We start from the raw sequence: 17,091 nt of genomic DNA on the forward strand, positions 1-17,091 counted from the left end.
ATTCCCTAAAGGAAACATTAAAAAAGATATTTATCATTGATTCCACTAACTATGATCAAGTAATGACATCTGACTGGAAAAAAAATATTGGTCTATCAGTGAAAAGGTGTTTAATGAAGTAGTGTGCTGTCTTCTGTAGATGTGAATGTATAGATAGAAATTATTACGATTTTGTAACTGTGGTAATAATATAGTACTGCTATCATTGTATCTAATCGATTGAGATGAAATTTGCTACCAAAAATCACTGACCACATGCTATATGAAAATATCTGTTGTTGATATCTATAGAAGATATGAACACATTTTTGTCTCACCTGCGAAGCAAAGTGAGACTATAGGCGCCGCTTTTCCGACGGCGGCGACGGCGGCGGCGGCGTCAACATCAAATCTTAACCTGAGGTTAAGTTTTTGAAATGATGTCATAACTTAGAAAGTATATGGACCTAGTTCATAAAACTTGGCCATAAGGTTAATCAAGTATTACTGAACATCCTATTAGAGTTTCATGTCACATGACTAAGGTCAGAGGTCATTTAGGGTCAATGAACTTAGACCATGTTGGAGGAATCAACATCGAAATCTTAACCTGAGGTTAAGTTTTTGAAATGTCATCATAACTTAGAAAATATATGGACCTAGTTCATGAAACTTGGACATAAGGTTAATCAAGTATCACTAAACATCCTGCATGAGTTTCACGTCACATGACTAAGGTCAAAGGTCATTTAGGGTCAATGAACTTTGGCCGAATTGGGGATATCTGTTGAATTCCCATCATAACTTTGAAAGTTTATGGATCTGATTAATGAAACTTGGATATAATAGTAATCAAGCATCACTGAACATTTTGTGCAAGTTTCAGGTCTCATGATTAAGGTCAAAGGTCATTTAGGGTCAATGAACTTTGGCCGAATCGGGGGTATCTGTTGAATTACCATCATAACTTTGAAAGTTTATTGGTCTAGTTCATTGAACTTGGACATTAGAGTAATCAAGTATCACTGAACATCCTGTGCTCATTTCAGGTCACATGACCAAGGTCAAAGGTCAATGAACTTTGGCCGAATTGGGTGTATCTGTTGAATTACCATCATAACTTTGAATGTTTATGGATCTGATTCATGAAACTTGTACATAAGAGTAATCAAGTATCACTGAACATCCTGTGCGAGTTTCAGGTCACATGATCAAGGTCAAAGGTCATGTAAGGTCAATGAACTTTGGCCATGTTGGGGTTTTTTGTTGAATAACCATCATATCTCTGTAAGTTTATTGGTCTAGTTCATAAAAAGTGGTCTAGTTCATTAAACTTGGACATAAGAGTAACCATGTATCACTGAATATCTTGTGCGAGTTAGAGTAGTATTCATAGTCAGCACTGCTGCTATATTGAACCGTGTGATGCAGGTGAGACGGCCAGAGGCATTCCACTTGTTGTCTTTATTGATTGTAAAGTTTTGTGGAGATTTGAGCCAACAAACATGAATATATCATCTGACCAGCTGAGAAAATTTGTATTGGACTCACAATTGACAAGATGTCTCAAGCAGTTTGCTGTCTTCTGGAGATATGAATATACATGTAGCAAATACATATATTGAAATTTCATGATAATGTAGTATCAAATATAGTATCATTGCATCAAATTAGTTGAGAAAAAATGCTTGTGAAAATCACTGACCAAATGCTTTACGAAGATATCACCTGTCTTTGATATCTATACAAGATATCATATGAACACATTTTTATCTTTGATGACTTTATGTTTAGCTCTGAAGATTTGAACCAACAAATATTAATATATAATATCACTTAGAAAATTAGTATTGGACTCACAACGACAAGATGTCTCAAGAAGCAGTTTGCTGTCTTCTTGAGATGTGAATATGGGAAATACATTTATTATAATTTCATTTTACTGTAGTAATAAATATAGTGTTATCATTGTATCCAATTAGTTGAGAAAAAAGTGTTTGTAGTGAAAAATCACTGACCAAATGCTTTATGAAGATATCTGTCTTTGATATCTATACAGGGTATCATCTGAACACATTTTTATTTGTGTTGACTTTAAGCTATGTGAAGATTTGAACCAAAAAATATAAATATATACATGGAATCTGACTAGCTGAGAAAATTTGTATTGGACTAACAATAACAAGATTTTTCATAAAGCAGTTTGCTGTCTTCTGTAGATGTAAATATATAGATAGAAATTATTAAGATTTTGTATTACTGTGGTAATAAGATAGTACTGTTATCATTGTATCCAATTAGTTGAGAAAAAAAGTGTTTATAGTGAAAATCACTGACCAAATGCTTTATGAATATATCTGTCATTGATATCTATACAAGATATGAACACATTTTTATCTTTATTGATTCTTTGTAAAGTTATGTGAATATTTGAACCAACAAACATAAATATATAATCTGACTAGCTAAGAAAATTTGTATTTGACTAGCAATGACAAGATGACTCAAAAAGCAGTTGCTGTCTTCTGGAGATATGAATCTAGCAATATATTTATTAAACTTTTATATTACTGTGGTAACAATACAGCACTATTATCATTGTATCTAAGTGGTTGAGATAAAACTTGCTAATTAACATTGCTGACCAAAACAATCAATGAAACTTGCCTTTGGTTTCTAAAGAAGATATGAACCCATTTATTACATTTTTAATTTATTACATGATGTGGAGCTATGTGAATATTTGAATCAACAAACAATATATATTATGAAAAGTGTTCTTTAAAAAAACCCAGAATATTGTTTCATTTTCTCATTCTCTAGATGTAGATTATTTGTGTTATGGATGCATCGTGGTCTGATGCAGGCAGGCACGGACCCAGCGGGGTTAGACACAATACCATTGCAGGGGCCATTTTGTTTTTTAACAATACCCGGCCTCCCAAAACTATTGCATCTAACCGGCTGGATCCACACCTGGGCCCCGTCTTACAAAGAGTTAGATTGATCCAATCAATCATAACTCTATGGAAATCCATCATTTTTCTACAGGAAATGTGCAAAATGTCCTTTGTAAACTAAAGAGAACACACCAAGCTGTCAAGAAATCAATGAATTTATGGATATACATTCATATCTAGAAAAGAATTTGAGCAAACACGCATTAAATATGTTGACTTTGCTTGCTTTCCATAGTTTCAATTGATGGGATCAATCGTAACTCTTTGTAAGATGGGCCCCTGGTCTGATGAGTGTACATCTCATAGATATGCTTATCTTAGATAGTGCAGCTTATCTAGCTATCAGTTCATTTTTGTATAGGGGTAGTCTTTCATTGCTCTATGTTTTTTTATTTCATGGTATTGGCAAGGGTTTAAATGACATCTGAAATTAAAAAAAATAATGTAACAATTTTCTTATCCATATTTACAGTTGCATCAGTAACTGCAACACATACTTATTAACAGCCGAGCGTCTTGTCCTGCATGCCTCATGCAGCAACTGTGACAGTGGAGATGTGTCTTTCCAATGGAGTCTTCAATCTGATGATAGCTCAATTATAAGTGATATATCTACCCAGACTACGACAGGTCTTGACCAATCCTACCTGGTCATCAAACCTCATACCTTTGATTCCTTTTCTGAAAGCACTGGCATTGCTTTACGAGTTACAGGTAAGTAGTGGTAGGGTAGGTAGCAATTGTGATTTAGAAGAAGGGGAATGAGTCAGAAATTGCAATTGTTTGATTCTAAATGTTGTGCACCATTTTCAATTCTATTTGCTGAATTTGAAGTACTTTGATGATAATATGCAATATTTATATAGCGCTTAATACAAATGTTTCTAAGTGCTGCATACTGTTACCCCAGCTTTAGCACGGCTACCCTAGTCATGCGCATAGAGCATTCAAGTAATTCCTTCCTACTGGGTACCCATTTACTACACCTTGGTAAAGAGTGGCAAATGTAGATAAACGCCCTGCCAAAGGACGCAAGTGCTGTGGTGGGATTTGAACCCTGGACCTTGTGGTTTAAAGTTCTGGGACTTATCCACTGATCCACAACACCTCACAAATGGACTTATGATATAATGAAAGCTGTACATAGATCATATTGTAATAGATTTATCACAGTCAAATCCTCATTTCAAGTACCAGTAACTTAAACATTGATAACACATTTGTTATTTGCTTTTAAAAAATGTACATATCATTTCATGTATAGCTTGGCTAAACCATGTGTATGTTCTAAAATGAACAAATACTTAACGGCAAACAACACAGAAAGTTAGAACCAGAGACAAATATGTACTTTTTATGTTGCTTTGAAAATTTGCTGAGGTCAAGATGTGTCTAAAAACTGAATTCCTTGACTTTTAATTGCTTTCAATTTCAGGTTACCTGTCCAATTCCACTTCAGGCGGCTATTCTGAATTCAGTGTCCAACTCAATGCTCCACCCACATTAGGCAACTGTTCTGTTACACCCATAGAAGGTTATGCCTTACAAACTGACTTCACTGTGACATGTCAAGGATTTACTGATGTGGATAACCCCCTAACGTATGAGATTATGTCGTACAGTGATGTCAAAGTTGCGGATGGAGACTTCATTGGTGTTGGAGAAGGTATCATTAAATTTACAGTTATCACTAAAATTATCACAGTATATTATTAGTATATAAAACGTGTATAATTAGTGTAAATATCTATTAAATAAATTTTGCAAACAGCTTTAGATTAAAAGCCTGCCAAAGTAATGACATGCCATTGCAAATTGTTGAATTAATCTTCAATAAAATGACTGTAATCTACATGTTCCAAGTGTAATATTTTCAAGGAATACATATATTTGACAAAGTGGATGTTGCACAAATGTTTGAAATGGGTAGAGCAAATATGAAAATATTTGTAAAATATCTTAAGAGATATTCGTGTTAAACAAGAATTAAATTGATGGATCATGTGGATGATGTTCAGATTTTTATCTACATTTAAACTATTCATTTGGTTTGGAGAGATTAATTTCCCAATTCCAATCTATTTGATTTTAAGAATTTAATTTTTGCAATGACCTACTACATTAGGATTATTATGTATAAGACACTGTTTGTTTAAAATTTGGGTAGGTCAAAATTGTAGAATCATATATAAACCATTACTGATTACTATGTTGAACATACACAGGTTTTCAACTATATGAAGGCAGTGAGTCATCACAGGATGGTTTCAATCTCCCTGTTGGAGATGGTGCACATGATTATACTATCCTGTTTCAGGTTAATGTGAAAGACAACTTCATGGCTAGTACATCAGTGTTCTTTACATGTATGGTGAGTGCAGAATGTTTTCATTTATTTATTTATTCACGTCCATTAAAATACATTGAGCATACAAAAAACATCAAAAATACATTAAAGAAAAAAAAACAAGGAAACAAAGACACATAGCAAGATGCAAGTAAAATTTAAGAAAAGGGCGAAGATTGAATAAGGATAATTACAGTACATGTATAAAAAAATGAAAATGGGAAGCTGCAAAAGAACAAAACAAATGTTCTGTCGAGGCAGTCCCTATAGACAGTAAAATTCAAGACTTGTACTGATAAAATAAGCATATAATAATTAGGAATGTTACATAACTTGCTTTTCTCTGTTCTAACTTTTGTCATTCTTTTCCCAATAGAATGTTTTTAATCACACACCTGTAACTGAGGCTATCAGCCTTGCTTTTTCTTTTTATTATTTTTTTTTGTTAATTCTGTTTTGTGTTTATTTTAGTGTTTAATGGTAAGGCATGATTGCTTTCTTGTAAACATGGACTTCTTTTGGTTTATCAAAACCTACAACCTCTGAATTTTAGGAAACAATATCCCAAATGGGATTAATATGTAACTTTTGATTTATTCCTTTTTTACTGCAATCCAGTCTCATATCTTACATACATTGTCTAGAATCAATTCATATTTTGAATGCAAAATAATCAATGGAATGTAATAGTTTAGAGTAAATTCATAGTAATTGTGGACTTTTCAATTACTTCCTCTTAATTTTGAATAACATGAGTTTTTCCGCCAATATCAGTTGCCGGGTGTAGCATGACTGCTAATGATAACTATGTTAAACATTATCTGATGATTTCAGTGTGAACATGTAATTAGCAAAATAAGATTTGGGATATCAAGTTTTCTCCAGTTATAAATATAGCAAGTAATTAAACAAAGTTAGGTCAAGTTTAGGCATATTATCTGAGGCAATACTAATCATATTCTCTTTTTTTTATATCAGGTCCGCCCTCCTACCATAGATACTGGAGGGGCAAACATGACTCAGGAACTGCTGAACATGACATCGTCTGTTGAATCCAGTGTGAATACGTTATTAGCAGTGGGAGATACAGGACAAGCTACACAGTTGATCAGTGCCCTTGGTTCAATCCTGAATTCCATTGGAGATGGGGATGATGATGCTGCTGCTGATGATGAAGGGAGGGATACCAGATCAGAGGTGGAATATATATATAAATTATTCTTATCATTATTATATATTTATATAATAAGCTACACAGTTGATCAGTGCCCTTGGTTCAATCCTGAATTCCATTGGAGATGGGGATGATGATGCTGCTGCTGATGATGAAGGGAGGGATACCAGATCAGAGGTGGAATATATATATAAATTATTCTTATCATTATTATATATTTATATAATAAGCTACACAGTTGATCAGTGCCCTTGGTTCAATCCTGAATTCCATTGGAGATGGGGATGATGATGCTGCTGCTGATGATGAAGGGAGGGATACCAGATCAGAGGTGGAATATATATATAAATTATTCTTATCATTATTATATATTTATATTAAATTTATCAATATAAATGTTCTAGTAGAGAAAGGTGTTCAAATCTACTACATTTTGTTTTTATCATTTCTCAAGATGTTCCACCATGGTGTATTTCAAAATAATTGAGATGTTTTTTGGTGTTCCTTCCCTACAATAAATGCCATAATTTTATTTCTACATTGTTTATTCATTATTTATAGGTGCATGGATAAAAGGTACCATGTACTTTAACGTACAGTTTGAGGGACAAACATAATTGATGATATATTTATTTTCTTTTTTTATACTGTGTATATAGATCCGCTCTACTCTTGTTGACTCTATTGCTGCTATACCAGTAGAGTCCATGACATCCCTGAAACAAAGTTCTGCTGCCCTCGCTGTCATTACTCAAAACAAGCAAGAAATTTCTACTGACGTACAGGTGAATGCAATGAAGTATTTGAACTCAATGATAAATGCTAAGGGGGAGGTTCACATAGAGTTAGTCTGACTATAAGTCATGCTAAAGTGTGTACATGTACCTGATATATTTCATACCTAAATCTCGTTGATGATTAAAGGGGAACAAAACCCTAAGAATCAGTCGGCTTGTGTTGAAAGAGAAAAATCAAAGAATGAGCTCAAGAAAGTTTGAGAAAAATCTGACAAATAATAAGAAAGTTATGAGCATTTGAATATTGCAATCACAAATGCTATGGAGATCCTCCCTTTGGCAATGCGACAGATATGTGTGATGTTACATGTGAACAGCTTTTCCTTTGATGGACTATAAAAATACCCCCAAAATTTCTCTTTTTGCTCTTATGGTGAAACAAACTCTTCATCCATAATATATTATTTGAAAATCTGTATTACAAGCCCTCCTATAGAAAGAATTAATGAGCTACTAATAGATGTGATAAAGGAGGCATTTTAAGTGAAATATATACAAAAGCAGTGGGAAAGTTATTCACATGTGATATCATGCAACTTTTGGCGCATTGGCAATGGGAGGGTCTACATTACAATAATGATCTAAACTTCAGATGCTCATAACTTTCTTATTATTCATTCAATTCTTCTCAAACTTTTGTCAATCTGTTCTTTTATTTTTCTGTTTTCACACAAGCTAACTTGTTTCAAAGGTTTCATTTTCCTTTCAGTGATAGCGCAACGTCCCATGAAAATTATCTAACTAATGTGGTTATGTGTCATATACTTACCAATATGGACCTGGTTTTCTGATATGGATTTTTAAAAATGAGTCAATGTAATCTAGTGATTAACTTGCTTTTATGTTTTAGGTCAGATGATGTGATTTATTGTCAGATATTTTTTATCAAGATTTCCTGAATTTACAGGTAAAAGCCGCAAATGCACTGTCTGAAATGACATCCTTTCTGAAAGCTGAATCTGGGTCTCATACTCAAGGTCAAAGTACTATAGAGTCTGCTGGTACTGTTCTGGTTGAGGGGTTGTCGAATATCTTCAGTGCTGCCAAGGAAACTCAAACTCACATTTCTAACAAAACTTGTCCAGTTGAAGCTGAAGATGAGGCAACACCCAATAAGGTGTGTCATTGTCATTTTATTCTTGTTTATTACTATTAATATTATCGTGTTTTTGTCTCACCTGCGAAGCAGAGTGAGACTATAGGCGCCGCTTTTCCGACGGCGGCGGCGGCGTCAACATCAAATCTTAACCTGAGGTTAAGTTTTTGAAATGACATCATAACTTAGAAAGTATATTGACCTAGTACATGAAACTTGGCCATATGGTTAATCAAGTATTACTGAACATCCTATTAAAGTTTCATGTCACATGACCAAGGTCATTTAGGGTCAATGAACTTAGACCATGTTGGAGGAATCAACATTGAAATCTTAACCTGACGTTAAGTTTTTGAAATGTCATCATAACTTAGAAAATATATGGACCTAGTTCATGAAACTTGGACGTATGGTTAATCAAGTATCACTGAACATCCTGCATGAGTTTCACGTCACATGACCAAGGTCAAAGGTCATTTAGGGTCAATGAACTTTGGCCGAATTGGGGATATCTGTTGAATTCCCATCATAACTTTGAAAGTTTATGGATCTGATTCATGAAACTTGGACATAATAGTAATCAAGCATCACTAAATATTTTGTGCGAGTTTCAGGCCTAATAATTAAGGTCAAAGGTCATTTAGGGTCAATGAACTTTGGCCGAATCGGGGGTATCTGTTGAATTACCATCATAACTTTGAAAGTTTATTAGTTTAGTTCATTAAACTTGGACATATGAGTAATCAAATATCACTGAACATCCTGTGTGCATTTCAGGTCACATGACCAAGGTCAAAGGTCAATGAACTTTGGCCGAATTGGGTGTATCAGTTGAATTACCATCAAAACTTTGAAAGTTTATGGATCTAATTCATGAAACTTGTACATAAGAGTAATCAAGTATCACTGAACATCCTGTGCGAGTTTCAGGTCACATGATCAAGGTCAAAGGTCATGTAAGGTCAATGAACTTTGGCCATGTTGGGGTTTTTTGTTGAATAACCATCATATCTCTGTAAGTTTATTGGTCTAGTTCATAAAAAGTGGACATAAGAGTAACCATGTATCACTGAACATCTTGTGCGAGTTAGAGTAGTATTCAAAGTCAGCACTGCTGCTATATTGAACCGCGTGATGCAGGTGAGACGGCCAGAGGCATTCCACTTGTTACTATTTGTGTTACTTTTATCATTCATAATATATGCACTGGACTTGATATATTACTATCGCTATCTGGTAATTTGTGTACATTCTATCTCTAATGCTGACCAGGGATGGCATCTGAAAGTGCTTTGTATCTTCTGGAAAATGCTCTGTAGATATATGAACAATTATCATTAATTATAATTTGATTGTCATTACTATTATAAGCTAATCATAATCTTCATTGATAAGATCTGGCTGATGATATTATTGATAGTAGTATATAGTAGCAGTACATATTGTAGTGATGATATTGGCAGACCTAATGTATGTATTATTAGTTTTATTGTCTCACCTGCAAAGCAGAGTGAGACTGTAGGCGCTGCTTTTCTGCCGGCGGTGCCGGCGGCCTCAACACCAAATTTTAACCGAAGGTCATGACCTAGGTCAAAGGTCATTTAGGGTCAATGATCTTCGGCCAAATTGGGGGTAATTGTTGAATTACCATCATCACTTTAAAAGTTTATGGATCTGATTCATGAAACATGAATCAAGTACCACTACACATCCTGTGCAAATTTCATGTCACATGATCAAGGTCAAAGGTCATGTAAGGTCAATTAACTTTAGCCAAGTTGGTGGGTATTTGCTGAATTATCATCATAACTTTGAAAGTTCATTGGTCTAGTTCATAAAACATGGATATAAAAGCAATCAAGTATCACTGAACATCCTGTGCGAGTTTCAGGTCACATGACCTTTAAAGGTGTATAGATATAGTGTATAAAATGTGGATATAGGGGTAATCAAGTACATGTATCACTGACAAGTTTTAGGTCACATGATCAAGGTCAAATGTCAAAGAACGTAGTATTGTATCATTATATATAAATGGTGTTTTTTGTGAATAATTATTTTAAAGTAGTTTTCAAAGTCAGCACTGCTGCTACATTGAATTGTGTGATGCAGGTGAGACTGCCAGAGGCATTCCACTTGTTGTTTAATTCGATTGTCAATAGAATAAAGCTTTATAAATGGTTATGAGGCAAAAATGTGTACTAATTTATTACCAACATGCCCTTTGGATGTTACTTATCTGCATTCTCATGATTGAATTTCATGTACATGAGTTGGACTCAATTTTTTTTCTTTTTCAAAATTGAAACTTCCAGAACCTGACCGAAGTTGCCCTATCAGCAATCAATGACATCCAAGATGCAATAGTTGCAGGCAAGATTCCCAGTGAAGAAGCGACCATCATAACATCTCGTACACTTAGCTTAGCAGTGGGGAGTATCAGCAAGGAAAAGCTGGCTGAGACAACCTTTGGAGGTTCAGATGATGATGATGGTATTGGTAGATTTGAAATGCCATCTCAAGAAGGTGTGTTGGATCATACTCTAAGCAACGTTAATGGGACAGTGGTTAGCTTGCAGGTGAGTAGTTAAATCAGCCATGCTAAATGCTCATATCCATCTTTTTTTATTTTTCTTGTGATTGAAAAGAATGAAAATATTGCATTTGGGAGACCTTCAATTTCACTCCTTAGTAATTTTCCTGGCATCGTATCGCAATTTGCTCCACATTTTTTATTACTACTACAGAAAAATGTCTTTTTTACATAGAATTGTACAAAAATTCTCAGACACAATCATGTTGAGTGTGGATAGAAAAAAAAGGTTATTTTGAATGTATTCTCTCACCATTGCAAAATAAATGCAGAATATAATGTGAATTTCTTCTCTTACCCCTTCAGTCAAAATCCTGTTTGGTTTTCCTTTGTGCTGTCTTCATTAGATATGAAGCAATTGAAAATTCAGAAAGGCTTAAAGGATGATAAAATAATAAAAATAATGATTATATAAAAGCAATTTTTATTTTATGCAGAGTATGTAAGGACACCAATTATTGTCATCATCCCATTCGTAATGATACATTTTAAATTTGTTAAAAATTGAGGGAAACTTCTCTCTCATTTTCATGTCCAGTTATATTTTTTTCGTATACCCTGGGTGTATAAAACTAAAATAATGGCACAATATAGATCTAGATATTACTGATTGTTATAAATGAAGCATTTTGGCCCAGCGGATTAGTCTTCTGACTTTGAAACAGAGGGTCGTGGGTTCGAATCCCAGCCATGGCGTAATTTCCTTCAGCTAGAAATTTATCCATATTGTGCTGCACTCAACCCAGGTGAGGTGATTGGGTACCCAGCAGGATTAACTCTTAAGGCAGCTCAAGCTAAAGCCAGGGGAATAATAATAACGTCATGCCTTGGAATAGAATATTTCTAGATAAATATATAAATGCCTATTTAACAGCACGTAAAGGGATGACAATATATGCACGGAATGCATACCAAAGGGATCTTGTCCCTATATGAAATTATTGCATGAGATAATTGATTTTTTAAAGGTTTTTAACTTTGCATCATACAATATGCAATCCAGCAACCATGAAATGCTCTTCCTTTAATAAATGTACAAAGATAATAAAGATTACCCCAACATATACTCTCATGAATGTTGCTATTTGCAAATAAAACCACACATCATCATGTTCATGAAATCATCGGTAAACAAATTATTGCCCATGTCGGATGGCATTTGCATTGCAGAATAGCCTGGTGGTTGAGTCGCTGCCCGGCAAGCAGTAGATGGCAAGTTTGAATCCCACTGGTTACAATTTTTTCTGACTTATGATTTTCATTACAGATCGAGCATGCAATCTTTAACACATAGGAGTAATGTCGGAAAATTTTTGTTTACAAATTATTGGTAAACTACTATGAAATTGCGTTTGAATGCACATATTGCATCATCTTTGCTCCATTGCAGACATCAGCTCTGAGATGGAACCCTTTCAGTTGGGGAGCTGGTGGTGATTCCCTGAACTCTAGTATCATTGGAATACAGTTGAAAGTGGATAACAATGCATTACAAGGTAAAAAAAATAATTGCAAATTAGCTCTCATTATCTGATGATAAAGGCTAGAATTATTTGCTATGGATAATCTTCTGGTGAGTGTTTTATAAAGCGGTTTCTTAGTTACAAATGACTTTACATTCTATTGATGATCCTTTCTTTGGAGACAATAAACAATAATGATAATTTGGGGTATATGATATATACTAATGGAAAGGGTCACCAGTCATGCGTAACTTACGAACAATAGTTTAAAAGAGTCTCCAGGTACTCTCCTATCTCTAAATATTACTGTTAGATATAGAATGTATATTTCATTGATTGAACCAATTGGCTTGCTCTATTTTTAACAAAGGCAGAATTAACTAACTAGAGGAGAAATTATGACAACACTGGCATTCTTTGTTATAGAAACTGTGTATAATTCAAATGGTAGGTCTTTAATTCTGATATGTTAGAATATATGTTATTTTTTGCTAAATTGTTTTGTATTTTGAATATTCATACCTATCATAAAGATCAACAACAACGAACGAAAAATTATATATTTTTAATGAGGCCCCTTTTTACAAAGATAGTTTCAATTCTACCATGGTACAAAACCGTGGACTATGCAGATTTCTTGTGCCTAACAATCATTTTCTTTTTTTGATTTGGTTAGTACCATTTCGTGGTACAGCATATACATGTATAGTCATATTTTGTTAACCTACAGTCAAAGACCTGTCTGATGACATCAGTGTGTACCTACCAGTAGAAGAACCCTTTATAGGTGACCCAATGGTTGTCCATATCACCAAGGAGTTCTCCGCATCTATCTCTGTCAACCAATCATCGCTCCCAGAGGACGGGGCCTTACACCTTAGAGTCTTAGCTGAGAATGAACCCTTAGTAGTCCTTACAGTCTGCATTACCAATATTACTATCAATGAGACCAGCTGTGTTGGTAATGCTACCGTGGTACGTGCCACCAATGAGGATAGTGTTGTGAATTTTACATGGAGCATCTCTGTAGCTGACCTAAAAGGTGAGTTCTTAGACTGAACCAATCAATTAAAAAATGTTCTTATCAGTTGTTCCATGTCATTATACCAGATTCAAGGCAGAATCTTCAAATATTGTTTACAGAAAATTACGGTCTCTAGAATCCTTAAATAAATTGACAATTACTCCTTGACATCATCCAGACAGTCTTTATATATTTCATTTTGGGATCAATACTGTGAATTCTCAACTTGAATTAATGTTAGACCTTAATAAATCAAGCAACCTAACTAATTTGTGAAACAATGCCATGCGTGATCTTTGAATATTATGTTGTAGCCAGAGTTTGAAATCATAGGTAATTGAATTGATCTGTAAAGATCTAACTCATTTGTATGCATATTACTTTGGTCTATACTTGTCCACTATGTACATTGTAGCCTTTTTTTCCTTTTTTTTGTGGATCTTCAGTTGCAGATGGTATAATGATAAGTCTGTATGATGGTATAGATGAACCTCTCTATGTACATGACAACATCACACTCTCTGTTTTCATGCATACATCACAATGTACTTTTTGGAATGAAGATGAAGAGTCATGGGACAGCACAGGGTGTAAGGTATGGTACTAGATTAAATTTTTGTGGAAAATTGTGGAAATCTTCTGAGATTTTTACAAATTTGTTCAATCTGTCTCACTTAGAAGTTTTATGTGATTCACATTTCAAACAAAGCAAACAATTGCACATATATTCAGTTTTGTAATTTCTAATTTCATTTCTTATTACAATGTGGAAAATTCATCCAAATAGTAGAGAACCATTTTTTGTCTCACCTGCGAAGCAAAGTGAGACTATAGGCGCCGCTTTTCCGACGGCGACGGCGGCGGCGTCAACATCAAATCTTAACCTGAGGTTAAGTTTTTGAAATGACATCATAACTTAGAAAGTATATGGACCTAGTTAATAAAACTTGGCCATAAGGTTAATCAAGTATTACTGAACATCCTATTAGAGTTTCATGTCACATGACCAAGGTCAAAGGTCATTTAGGGTCAATGAACTTAGACCATGTTGGAGGAATCAACATCGAAATCTTAACCTGAGGTTAAGTTTTTGAAATGTCATCATAACTTAGAAAATATATGGACCTAGTTCATGAAACTTGGACATAAGGCTAATCAAGTATCAATGAACATCCTGCATGAGTTTCACGTCACATGACCAAGGTCAAAGGTCATTTAGGGTCAATGAACTTTGGACGAAGTGGGGATATCTGTTGAATTCCCATCATAACTTTGAAAGTTTATGGATCTGATTCATGAAACTTGGACATAATAGTAATCAAGCATCACTGAACATTTTGTGCAAGTTTCAGGTCACATGATCAAGGTCAAAGGTCATTCAGGGTCAATGAACTTTGGCCGAATTGGGGATATCTGTTGAATTCCCATCATAACTTTGAAAGTTTATGGATCTGATTCATGAAACTTGGACATAATAGTAATCAAGCATCACTGAACATTTTGTGCAAGTTTCAGGTCTCATGATTAAGGTCAAAGGTCATTTAGGGTCAATGAACTTTGGCCGAATCAGGGGTATCTGTTGAATTACCATCATAACTTTGAAAGTTTATTGGTCTAGTTCGTTAAACTTGGACATTAGAGTAATCAAGTATCACTGAACATCCTGTGCGTGTTTCAGGTCACATGTCCAAGGTCAAAGGTCAATGAACTTTAGCCGAATTGGGTGTATCTGTTGAATTACCATCATAACTTTGAAAGTTTATGGATCTGATTCATGAAACTTGTACATAAGAGTAATCAAGTATCACTGAACATCCTGTTCCAGTTTCAGGTCACATGATCAAGGTCAAAGGTCATGTAAGGTCAATGAACTTTGGCCATGTTGGGGTTTTTCGTTGAATAACCATCATATCTCTGTAAGTTTATTGGTCTAGTTCATAAAAAGAGGACATAAGAGTAACCATGTATCACTGAACATCTTGTGCGAGTTAGAGTAGTATGCAAAGTCAGCACTGCTGCTATATTGAACCGCGTGATGCAGGTGAGACGGCCAGAGGCATTCCACTTGTTTCTGTATTGCTGCCAGTATTCCAAACTTTGTGTGTGTGTGTCTTTTATGTTACATCTTAAAAAGGAATTGAATTGAGATTTTAACAAAGGTTTTCCAGCTAGTTAGTTCTTTAACTTGTGCCAATTATCTTTCTTCATACCATTCTCCTGAATGTTCTTACCAGGTCGGTCCTCTCTCTAAGCCCTCGTCAACCCACTGTCTCTGCAATCATCTGACCTTCTTTGGGTCATCACTCTTTGTTCCACCAAACAAGATCAATATCTTCCAGGATGCTAAGTTATTCCTGACCTTTGTGGATAACCCCATTGTCGTCAGCTTTGTGATGTGTATTCTGGCAGGCTTTGTCTTAGTGGCGGTATGGGCGAGGAGGAAGGATAAACGAGATGCGGCAAGAGTAAGTGTAACATACCACCAAAATCTTCATTTAAAAATCTCACATTAGAAGAACTACATTGTTACGTAGGTTGTCCAGGGGAGCATTTCATGAAAGTTCTTGTCAGACATTTTATCTGACAAGTCCCATTTTATCCGACAGTTACCATAGTAAAATTTCTACTCGGTCAATGAAAATCTGGGAACCATTTTATAAACATTTTTTCCAACAAGTTGTCAGATATGACATCTTTCCTTGATTTTGATTGGCTGAGAAGCACTCTTACTATGGTAACTGTCGGATAAGATGGAAGTTTTTGACAAGTCCTTTCATCAAACGCTCCTCAGAAAGAAGATGTCAGATCTGGTCGGACAAAAATGTTTATGAAACACTCCTCAGATCATATACTGTATTTTGCATGTATGTATGAACTAGTATGCATGTGTAGGGGGTGTCGTGTATGATGTTTGCAGCGTAAAATGCAACTTGAAACATAAATGTGCACTATAACCCATATGTAGCTGTTACTCTGTATTTCAGTGTATCAATATTTTTCTTTTATTTGTTAGTATCTAATTTTTTTCTTTTCTGTCTTTTTTTTGCCTTGCATGTGTGTTGAATACTAAACTCAAATAAACTCATCAAAGTGCAACTATACTAGTATATTATTATCATTATATTGTTTAGCTTTTTATATTTTGTGGTTATTGATCAGGCTGCAGTCACTGTGTTGGATGACAATGACCCATTCCATCATTACCGTTATGATGTCACCATAGTCACAGGGATGCGCCGTGGTTCAGGCACAACAGCAACTGTTACACTAACTCTGATGGGCAAGAATGGTCGCAGCGATCCACACGTCCTGCATGACAGGTTCTCACCTGTCTTGACCAGAGGTTCGACAGATTCGTTCTTGTTGACCACTGCAGAAGGTCTCGGAGAAATTCAATCTTTAAGGCTGTGGCATAACAATGCTGGCACTAGTCCTCACTGGTAGGTGATTCATGCAAAGTTTGAAGGGCATTGGCGTACATTCTTTTGGGTGGTTGGGAAGTCTGTTGCAATTATTGATGACAATTATTTCCTCAGTTTTTACCAAATGCTCATGAGACTCTGCAACTATTTTTGTCATGGAGTGAAGACATGCATGACATATCTTTTTAATGTGTTGGGAAAGCGCATTGGCATGTTAATGGCACATTGATAATAAA

The 17,091-nt window shown here is 35.0% G+C and overlaps 1 protein-coding gene across 1 annotated transcript in view; it reads left to right on the forward strand.

The window, feature by feature from the left end:
• The window catches only part of LOC121409728 (polycystic kidney disease protein 1-like 2), a 38,980-nt gene that overhangs the window by 14,700 nt on the left and 7,189 nt on the right, over positions 1–17,091 (forward strand). Inside the window, exons 11-22 of the mRNA XM_041601636.1 lie at positions 3,412–3,653; positions 4,375–4,605; positions 5,165–5,310; positions 6,265–6,483; positions 7,120–7,245; positions 8,165–8,374; positions 10,669–10,932; positions 12,337–12,442; positions 13,140–13,451; positions 13,880–14,028; positions 15,668–15,898; positions 16,593–16,873. Of these exons, the coding sequence (XP_041457570.1) occupies positions 3,412–3,653; positions 4,375–4,605; positions 5,165–5,310; positions 6,265–6,483; positions 7,120–7,245; positions 8,165–8,374; positions 10,669–10,932; positions 12,337–12,442; positions 13,140–13,451; positions 13,880–14,028; positions 15,668–15,898; positions 16,593–16,873 (2,517 nt within the window). The remainder of the gene's footprint in view (positions 1–3,411; positions 3,654–4,374; positions 4,606–5,164; positions 5,311–6,264; positions 6,484–7,119; positions 7,246–8,164; positions 8,375–10,668; positions 10,933–12,336; positions 12,443–13,139; positions 13,452–13,879; positions 14,029–15,667; positions 15,899–16,592; positions 16,874–17,091) is intronic.

This window comes from Lytechinus variegatus, chromosome 2, assembly GCF_018143015.1.
Source record: "Lytechinus variegatus isolate NC3 chromosome 2, Lvar_3.0, whole genome shotgun sequence".
Classification (NCBI taxonomy): Eukaryota; Metazoa; Echinodermata; class Echinoidea; order Temnopleuroida; family Toxopneustidae; genus Lytechinus; species Lytechinus variegatus.